Source organism: Bison bison, unplaced genomic scaffold (assembly GCF_000754665.1).
Source record: "Bison bison bison isolate TAMUID 2011002044 unplaced genomic scaffold, Bison_UMD1.0 scf7180017864471, whole genome shotgun sequence".
NCBI classification, from domain to species: domain Eukaryota; kingdom Metazoa; phylum Chordata; class Mammalia; order Artiodactyla; family Bovidae; genus Bison; species Bison bison.
In genome coordinates, this window is record NW_011495032.1 from 13014779 (window position 1) to 13025252 (window position 10474).

At 50.4% G+C, this 10474-nt stretch overlaps 1 protein-coding gene across 2 annotated transcripts in view; it reads left to right on the top strand.

Moving 5' to 3' along the window:
• The first annotated feature begins 227 nt into the window (after nt 1–227).
• The window catches only part of GYPC (glycophorin C (Gerbich blood group)), a 50533-nt gene continuing 40286 nt past the window's right edge, over nt 228–10474 (top strand). The window contains exon 1 of one of the 2 annotated variants that reach the window (XM_010860830.1): nt 228–673. In XM_010860830.1, the coding sequence (XP_010859132.1) occupies nt 637–673 (37 nt within the window). In that variant the 5' untranslated portion in view covers nt 228–636. The remainder of the gene's footprint in view (nt 674–10474) is intronic. The other variant, XM_010860829.1, reaches the window with a different exon arrangement.

The following is a 10474-nucleotide window of genomic DNA, read 5'->3' on the forward strand; positions in this document are numbered from 1 at the left end:
CTCTGTCTGAAAGCCTCAGACAAAGGTGATTCAAACAAGTCACAGGGTCTTAGCACCCTTTTTTCTAGGAATCTTTCCCAAACATAAGCCCATGGATTGGGGCAGTTGCCCTAAGGCACGAGGAGGCCAGGAACTCTCCCCAGGCCACAAAGGCTCCGGGGCTCTGAGAGGCCTCATAGGATCCGCCAAGACTCCAACGTAAGTCTGGTTCTATTTGGTCACCGTCCCGGACCGTGGCGGCGGGGAAGGCCATCCGGGAAGCCCATCTTGTCACGTCTGGGCGCTTTTCAGCCCACACACAGGGTAATTCTCAAACACAACCTCTATCTGTTAGCTGCAGATAGAAACAGAAACTAGTTAGAAAAATGTGATTCTCGCGCAGGAAAGTCAGAGCACAGAAGAGTTCAGAAGTGGGCGGGTGTATGTGTTTAAAAAAAAAAAATGGGTGGGAACCCCATCGGCCAAGTCTGCAGAAAAAACTAAATGAAGTCTGCCTATCTCTGGCCGGAGCCCCTCCCCTCGGTCCGCGCCGAGGAGTGTGACACAGGTGCCGCTTCCTCCGGCTGCTGAGGGTCAGGAGCGGCCGATCGCGACCCTTGCCACGGTCCCCCTGGCCGTGCCCCGCACCGGTCAGCGATGAGCACTCCGCTGCCGCTGACCACGACCCAGCAAGGTGAGTACTCGCCGGAGGAGGGGCGAGGGGGGGACGGGTACCGAGGGGGCGGTGGACGGCGGGGGGGGGCAAGCCCGAACTGTGGCCAAGGAACCCAGGGACTCTGGCTGCCGCCCGGCCTCCTGGTGGGCGAGGGACCCACAGGACCGCGTCACCGAACATCGCGGGAACCCGGGCGTCGCAGCGCCCTGCGCATCGCGGGGTCGTTGTCCCCCGAGTCTGGTGCGCGGGCTCTGCGCGCCCCGGGCCTAGAGAGGCCACCTCCGTCCCCGCGGCCACCCGCTGGCTTTCTGTTTCTTTGTGTGGTGGTGGGGAAGTGCCCTGTGGCCAGAACTTTTCCCCTGAGAGAATGAAGAGGGAGAGACAGATCGGTAAGCAGCGCAGAGAAAGCACAAGTTGTTTTCGGGACTGCGCCGGCAGGAAGGTGGAGGCGAGTTCTGAGAAACTCGGAGTTAACTCTGCTAACTCCCGACTCCTCTCTTCTCCCAGGCGGGCGGGAACCAGCCACACGCAGATGTTGCAGGGATCGGCTCGGCTCGCCTTGACCGTTTGGGCGGTTACAATTCTTCAGAGCCTGTTTTCTTTCTTTTTAAAACCGGCACATGCTTTCTTAAGGACAGGAAATCCCGCAGGGATTCTTTGTGATTTTCAAAAGCAATGTTCTGAAATGTTACTGGGCCTCCCCCAACATCACCCCCTCCCCCGCCATTGGGCTTTTGCAATAAACATTAAATTTTCATTTAAAAAATAAACAAGCAAACAGACCAAAAAAAAAAAAAACAGTGTTGATCACTCCTCCCTACCCTGGCTAGGTCTGATTCTTAGAAACTGTCAGAGAGGAGACTGAGTCTATAATGTAATACATTTAGTAGTTAACAGGGTCATGATTATGGGTACTGGAGACACACTCCATTTGTTTCTTTCTTGAGCCTGGGCGAGAGCCACTGGGTCTGTCTTTGTCCACCATGTGCCTCTCTGTGTACATGGCCATGTGTGTGCCCATGAGGTGCTCCCAGTTCCTCCCTGCCTGCTTTTGGACCATGTGTGCAACTTATTACAGGAACCTGAGGCCAGCCAACCTCCCTTAGCTGCAGTTTCATCATTCTTTGTGGGAATAATAGGATAGTATGCCTGTTTGGATTGTGAGAGTTCAGTGGCTCAGCATAGAGATGAACACATGTTAAGCGCTTAATGAATGTCCAGCATCTGTATCATACTGAGGATCCATGAGCTCCTGTGAGTTAGTGTTTACCTTTGTGTACGTGTCTGTGAGTGTGAGTCAGACACTAGTGAGTGTGTGTTTGTGTGAATCAGATACTATTTAGTGTGTATGTGTGTCTCGGGGCCAGTGTTGAGGGGACAGGGCACTGTGATTTTTCTAATTCAGGTACCAAGGAAGTGCGGGCCTACAATCCTTCCAGTCTAGAGAAGATGGGCATGCTCAGGGAGCCTTGCCCTCCCCCAACCCATCCACTCACCCTGCCCCTCTACAGTGGTTCTCCAGGATTCAGGTTTCAGACCTTGACCCTTGACCAATGACTGCAAACACTTCTCTTCCAGAACTGATGGAGATGCAGCCCTTACTTGCATACCATTCCAGATTACCCTTAGGATTTACTTTCTGGCAGGATCTCTGCCGTGGGAGAACCGTGGAGCTCTATTTCTCACCACCGCTGCTAGCTCAGGCAGGATGTGTCTATATCCTTCCTGTCTCAGTTTACGTCACTACCCCACCCCCAGAACCAGATATTACAATGGAGAGGACCTGCTGCTCCCTCCCAGCCAGGCCCCCGCTATCCAACTGGGTGCATAAACCCAAAGGCCACAATTATTGCGGAGGAGTTATGTGCAGAAATCAATCGCCTTGCCCTTGATGGGGAGGATCAGGCTCAGTGAGGAGATGGCCAGGTCTGGCAGCTTTATATAGAATGCGCTACCTTTGGCAAAAGCAGGGAGGATTGTGTTCAGTGCCAAATGACATTCCATCAGAGCTGTTGCTCAACCCCTCCAGATATCCGTGGCTTTTGGGAGTCACATGGCTTTGGCACAGCCAGCAACTGGACCTTCCAAGGGTGCCCAGAGTTGGCCAGTTATTTCTGGGGACTTGCAGTGCCTCCAGGGAAATAGGAATGTGGGGTAAGAGGTGTCTTGTGCTTGCAGTGGGAGCTCACCAGCCCATCTACTATGGGGAGAGAGAGGCCCTTCACCAGCAAGGAGAAGCTGGCAACTCAAGTCAGTTTGCCTCTTTGAGTGGCAGGTATATAGTCCATCAAATGCCCTTCTGAGACCCCAACCTAAACACCTTCCAAAGGGTGAGCAAACACAACACCTAAGCACAAGCCCTTAGGCACTCTTAAGCACAAGCTACAAACAAAACAAGAAAATTTAAACAATGTTTGAAGAGTTTATAATAGAATTTCTTCCCACCTCCAGAGCAGGGACTTTATAGATTTATGAGAAACTTTCTAGAAGTATTGTATATCTCTACAATTGCTTTTTCATTTACAAATGAAACATGTATTCTACTTCATCTTTTTTTTTTTCTTCATAAGACCATATTTTACAGAGTATACTTTATCACCATATACAGATCCATCCTTCTTGGGGCTGCATAGTATGAATATGAATGGGTTATTTAACCAATTCCTCCAAAAATGGACATTTGGGTTGTGTACAGTCTTGATTTCTTTTTTTAACCAGACACAGTGCTGCCATGACAACCCTTGTAAGTAGGGTTTCATTTGCATATGTTTATGTACATTTAGGATACTTTCCCTCAGAATTTAATTTGGACAAAAAGTATATACATGTGAAATGTTTTTAGATACTGAAAAATGCCCTTCAAAAGGTCACATGAATTTCTAACACTTTCTGACAGCCAATGAAAATGGTGTTTCCCCGCATCCTCACTCACACTGTGTGGTTTTTATCTTGCCCAATCTGATGTGTGACCCATGTTCTCACTTTTGAATGTGCCTCTGTAATTACACATGCTTTTGCACTTCTGTTAGGTACTGTGTTTCTTTTGCTGAGAAGTACCTTGTATGGCCTTTGCCCACTTCCTAGCAGGTTCCCTACCCCCAGTGAGGAAATATGCCCCAGAAGTTAAATGAAGTGTGCTGTCTCTCATGGTGAGTGAGAGGGTGGACCTAAGCCCCGCAAGTGCTGTGCTGGGGAGTCAGACTTGATTGGATACCATCCCCAACACTTACTGACTTTGAGGAGATATAGGAGACCTCGGAGCTTCAGTTTTCTCATCTGTCAACAGCTACTTCTTGGGAATAGTGTGATGAACAAGAGAATAAGGGTCTGGCACTGTGCCCAGTGATGTGGTATTGGCAGATGTTGTTGTTAACAGAATTTAGCAAACCTGGCCTGCAGGTGCTAATCATCTCCAGTCTCCCTAGCAGAGAGCAGCTGAGTTTGCTTTTGATAATGTAACAGAAGCAATGTCGGTACCTATATGCCTAGGCCCATGGTCCAGCCTTGCCTGGGTCATTCCTCCACTGCCTGGCCTCACAGGCATATTCTTCCCTGTTTTGCAGATGAAACACTGGAGGCTGGGGAATGATGATCCTCAGGGCTTCCTGGTCCCCAGGATATAGCCAGGCTATGGACACAGGCTATGAGACCCCAGAGCCAACAGAGGCTAACCTGAGTGCGGCATTAGGGTGCATGTGGGCCTGCTGCCCATGTGTGCCAGGCAGGGCCTTTTGCCTCCCACAGGCAATGAGAACCATGCCCAGGAAACCAGGGCTGTGCCTTTGCACAGATGCTTAAAACCTGCCAACCACACCATAGCTTTTCATGCAGGCCTGTGGTCCAACCTCAGTCTACCACTGCTTGCCATCACCCCTTCTGTGTGGTCAGGCCTGACCCACACTGGGCCAGCTGCTGCCCTCCACAGCCAGCGTGGGACATTCCCCAGGGTCCTTCCTCCTGCCTGGACTGCCCTGTCCCTCCAGCTACACCCTCACACCTGCCTGCTTCAGGCCTCCAGGCTCTCTGGGTACTGCCCCCTATACACACACCTATACCTGCTGGTCAGTTAAGGCCTCCCTGGGAACCTCCTGACACTAGAAAACCACTCACTGGGGCCCTGAGGACACTTTGCAGCCTGAGGAATTTCTGGGTCTGTCACATTTTCAGGAATTCTGACTTCTAAGAAGCTCTGTGACCCCAACTGCCCCCTACCACTTGGTGCCTAGCTCAGGAAAGTGCTCAGCCAGCAACTCAGACACGAACAGGTGACTACACAGACCACCCAGGGGCCAACACTCCTGAGCCCATGTCCATTCAAAGGTCCAAAAACACCTTTTAAAATCATCTGCTCAATGGGTCCTAATCTAGAACTTGGGCATCTGTAAATAATACATTGCAGCGGACAGAAAGTCAAACCCAAACCAATTCTAAGAACATGCTAATGGGCCCCGGGCATCACCACCAAACTCTTCTACTCTGCATTCACTGATTGGTATTTCATTTTCGCCTCCTCTGCTCCCCCACCTGCCCTCCCCACCTTTGCTCAGGGTTTCCTTCAGAGCATTACATAAGCTGAACTTCTGTGGGAACACCACTTCCTGCCCTTAGTCGTTATAAACTTTAATTTGGGTACATCCTTCCAGAACAAATGTTAGTGTGCAAAATCTTAGCTGAGGGCAGATATTGTCAAGCGTCGGTTCTTTCTCTCAGGCCAGCGGGAGCATGAGCTCAAGACGCTGGGCTCCTTCACAGGCTGAACCTCGCACAACTCCCCTCACACTCCCTCCAGCCACTGGAGAGCCTGTATGCTGGTTCCCTGTGGTCAAAGACAGCCACTGGCCTGTCTGGCCCTGTGATCTGTATCAGAGCATCACTGGCTGCCCACCTTCCTGCTCTGAAGTCTGCCCATCCTCTTGGCCCAACATCTTTTCCAGCTCTCATTCATGACTCTTTAGGATTGATAAATTGCTCAAGACTCAAATGTGGAGAAGGAAATGGCAACCTACTCCAATATTCTTGCCTGGAGAATCCCATGGACAGAGGAGCCTGACAGGCTACAGTCCATGGGGTCACAAGAGTCGGACATGACTTAGCAGCTAAACCAGTGTGGATAACTCTGTGAGTTAAAAACCCTAAAGGTAGAGGCCCAGTCATTGAGAGCCCCACCCCACCCCTGCACACGCAATATGGTGATATCCACTATCTGGAGTTTGACCAGGTGAGCGAAGTAAATATCAGAGAAAAGTCATCTTGAGTTTCCAGCAGGAAGGAGGGGATAAGTGCACCTGTTCTTAACAAGGTCTGGCCTCAGGGAAATTAACCAGAGCCTGATCTGATATGATACTGTCAGAGCCTAATTTACCTGCTGCTGCTGCTAAGTCGCTTCAGTCGTGTCCGACTCTGTGCGACCCCATAGACGGCAGCCTACCAGGCTCCTCCATCCCTGAGGTTCTCCAGGCAAGAACACTGGAGTGGGTTTCCATTTCCTTCTCCAATGCATGAAAATGAAAAGTGAAAGTGAAGTCCCTCAGTCGTGTCCGACTCCTAGAGACCCCATGGAGTGCAGCCTACCAGGCTTCTCCACCCGTGGGATTTTCCAGGCAAGAGTACTGGAGTGGGTTGCCATCGTCTTCTCCCGAACTGACCTGCTGCTGCTCAGTCGCTTCAGTCATGTCCAACTCTGTGCGACCCCATAGACGGCAGCCCACCAGGCTCCCCCGTCCCTGGGATTCTCCAGGCAAGAACACTGGAGTGGGTTGCCACTTCCTTCTCCATTGCATTAAAATGAAAAGTGAAAGTGAAGTCGCTCAGTCGTGTCCGACTCTTAGTGACCCCATGGAGTGCAGCCTACCAGGCTCCTCCTCCCATGGGATTTTCCAGGCAAGAGTACTGGAGTGGGGTGCCATTGCCTTCTCCCTAACTGACCTAGAGGAAGGGAAATTCCTGCCTCTAGCCCAGGCTAGCCTTCTGTGCCCACCTGCAAGGAGAGAAAAACACTGAGTGACACTTATGAAGTTCACAGTCCAGAGAGACAGGCTCACTAAAGGATAGACCTCTTTAGACCATAGGGTGCTCCCCTTTCCCTACCCTTCACCACCCAATCCCAATAGGTCATTTTACCCAATATATCACATCTGGCTGCCAAGAAAAATTACAAGACATATAAGAAGACAAAACACACAATTTGAAGATATAGAGCCAGCACCAGAACCAGACGTGAGAGATATGGGAATTACCACACTGGAAATTTAAAATGACTGTGATAAGTAACTCTTTATGACACTTTTATTATAGTTTGTCTTGTATCTGCCACACCTCCCTTCTCTTATTGCCAAAGCATTGTGGCTGGTATACTCTCTGCTGCTCAGTGGACACACCTGTGACCCTTGCTGGGTCTCTGAGGAAAGGAGCCTTGAATTAGAGGCCTTTGGGAGGAACATCAGAGAAGGCAATGGCACCCCACTCCAGTACTTTTGCCTAGACAATCCCACGGACAGAGGAGCCTGGTGGACTGCAGTCCATGGGGTCGAGAAGAGTCGGACATGACTGAGCGACTTCACTTTCACTTTTCACTTTTCTGCACTGGAAAAGGAAATGGCAACCCACTCCAGTGTTCTTGCCTGGAGAATCCCAGGGACGGGGAAGCCTGGTGGGCTGCTGTCTATGGGGTTGCACAGAGTCGGACACGACTGAAGTGACTTAGCAGCAGCAGCAGCAGCAGCAGCAGGGAGGAACATGCTCTGGACAAGGATGCCCCATCATCTCACTGCACACATAATGTAGGTATTTTATCTCCACTGTAATGGACTGACTGGCACGTCACTTGCAGGGAACACAGGCTGGGACCCCCAACCCCCTTCTCCTTCATACAATGCACACTTTTATGAGAGTTCAAGTATGCACCTACCAGCTGACCCTGGGCCCGGGCACATCCCCCTTGAACCCTGGAATGGAGAGTCTTCTTGTTTTATATGTAGCTGTGGACACGTATTTCAGCCATGTCTTACACTGAAGGGGATTGTGGTTTGCCATATCAAAACTAGATAAATCGTCCTGCTTATCTGCCTTTTGTGCTGGGTTCCTATCTGTGACCTCTGTGTTCACTGGACAGCAAAGTCCCCAGCTGTGAAAGGTCCTTTCTCTTGGGATGCTCACCATACACACAGCCTTTAGCAAGTAGGGAGTTCAAGCTCAGGTCCCTCTGCTATACCTTGTGAAGCCATTTAGTGCAAATACACTTGGCTTCAATTGTCTAGTGACAAGGAGGTTAGAAGACCAGCTTTAGAGTTCAGGCTTTGGGTTTGAATGTGGATCGGCTCTGACTTGACCTTGACCTTGAACATAGTGCTGGCCCCTTTGTTCTCAGCTCGTGGGTAAAACTCCTGATATAAAGCCTGGTCTGCATTTATCACTGTCTCTGCCTGAGTGCTTTACGGTGTCCTCAGTGAGTTCTGGCTCACTTTCCACTGTACGGCTCCTCTCCCTGTTTGCTCATTGGCCACTGAAAATAATACCAAAGACAGGAGGCAAAGTCTGCCCTGGTCCTAGGGCTCCAGATGAAGCCCTCAGACCTAGCATAGAAGTCAATTTTGCAATAGCTCTGGGATACTGTGCCCTTTTGTGCTAGGACAGCTTCCTCCAAGGGGTCTGTTCTTTCAGTATTTATCACAGAGTGGGCGAGGTGGGGCAGACAGCATGTGTTCTCTCCCACCAGCTGTGTGACTTTGAACCAACCTTTTACCCTCTGCAGCTTAGTCTTCTTAGCTAGCATCCGAGGAGAACAACCCTTGCTCCCTCAGCTTCACTGCCTGCTTAACAATAAGAGTCTTGGCTGTCTTGAGGAAGAGTAGGCTCCTTAAAATCATACATGAACGAATGGATGGAGGGATGGATGGAAGAGATGGGTGGGTGGATGGAGGGAGAGGGATGGATGGATGGGTGGATGGAGGGATGGGGAGATGTGAAGGGCCAACCAGTGTAAACAAGTCTGATCTGCACAGAGAGTGCTGTTGGTCCCATATTCACCTGCATCTTCCCTGTCCTGTGTTAGCCCTGCCCCTCACTGGCCCACAATGGCCTCTAGCTCAGCCCGATGCCTTGCCCCTCCCAGCCTTCCTTGTGCACCCCAACCTGCGTGCACATGGGGCTCCTTCCCTCCCACCTGGCCTGCAGCTGCTCCACCTCTCAGTGTCTTTCCCTTGATGTTTGCACTGGGTGGGTGCAGAGCTGGTGTCCCCTCTCTCCTGGGTGGGCCCCCTTCTCACCACTTCCGGCCTCCAACCCACACTTGAACTCCTGCGAGGAAGCTGAGCCTTCTCTCCTTTGGTTGTGCCCTGGGACTGACTTGTCATTTGAATAACTTTCCTTCAGCTTCTGCCAAAGTTCTCAATTTAGTGAATTCAGTTCTGCTTTGGCTGAAAATCCCGAATTGTCTTTTTTTTTTTTTTTAATTTTTACAATCTCTTTTTCCCTCTTTTCCACAAATTCTATAAACTGTCCTGACCAACTGTCTCCCTGACTCAGAGCATAAAAAATTTGCTGCACTCTGCTTAAGTTATCTCATTTCACCCTCTAGCAGCCCTACGGTGATTATTTTATCTCCATTTTGCATGTGATGATATAGAAACTCAAGAGGCAATGTGAGTTGCCGAGAGCCACCAACCCCTCGCTCATGCACAGCAGGTGTTTCTACGAGGGACTCAGCCAGGGCCGCCTCACACATTAGGCACAGCACTTAGAGCTTTTAGAGAACCACAGAAAAAGGTGTTTCTTTTGCAATCAAAAAGGGAAAATGAACTTTTAAGACTAAACCTTGTATTTGTCTTTATATCAATGTCCCCTCTAAAATGATTGTTAATATGGGGGGTGGGGAGAAAGGACCCAGGAAGACAGAGTGCCTAGGCCCACAAAGGCCCCCTGGTTCAGCCCATCCGGGCCCCAGGGCCTGGTGCCCACTGGTCCCTGCCCAGTGCCCACAGCCCTGACCCTCCTCTGCAGGGCTTCCGTGTCAAATCCTCCCACTCTCCCACTCCCCAGCAGTCTTTGCCCACCCAACAAAGGCAGAGCTCCTGGGCTGCTGCCGTGGCTCCCCCATGCCTGCTCTTTGCCTCTACCCTGGGAGATTGCCAGAATCAAAAGGAAATGCTTGAGGATACCCAGAATACTCCCTTTAAAAAAAAAAAAAAAACTTTGACGGCGCAAAAAAATTTATTTCCTCAATCACGGATCGAACCCATGCCACTGGACTGTCAGGGAAGTCCTATCTCTGTATCTCCATCTCTGTATTTCTCTTATCCTCTTGCCTTTTTCAGCCATGAAATTAGGCTGTTGTTCTTCACGTCAAAGTTTAAAAGTTTTGTCCTGTTTCACTGTGAAAGAAGCAATTCGTGGTCATTGTAAAATTATACATAAAAAATCAAGAAGGGTGTGGGAAGAGTCTCTCTAAGCAGAGGTGACTTTCAGATACCTACGGGATAGCCAGGTGACAGGAGGAAGGCAGTTCATAAAGAGACTGGGCAGAGATACAGATGGAGGACCTCAATGTAAGGAGTCCACCCAGTAAGGGGCCAAGGTGGGCAGCCATGAAAAGCCTGCTGGACTCATACTGATCACTGTGGATGGTGGATCTCAGCACAGGTGCAGAGGCAGGGTGGGGAGTGCAGTTGGTCACGCCCAGGGGGGATACACAGGGTATCCTGTTCAACCGGAAGATGTTACCCAGATGTTGTTTTTCAGTCGCTCAGTCGTGTCCGACTCTTTGTGACCCCATGGACTGCAGCACGTCAGGCTTCCCTGTCCTTCACCATCTCCCCAGAACTT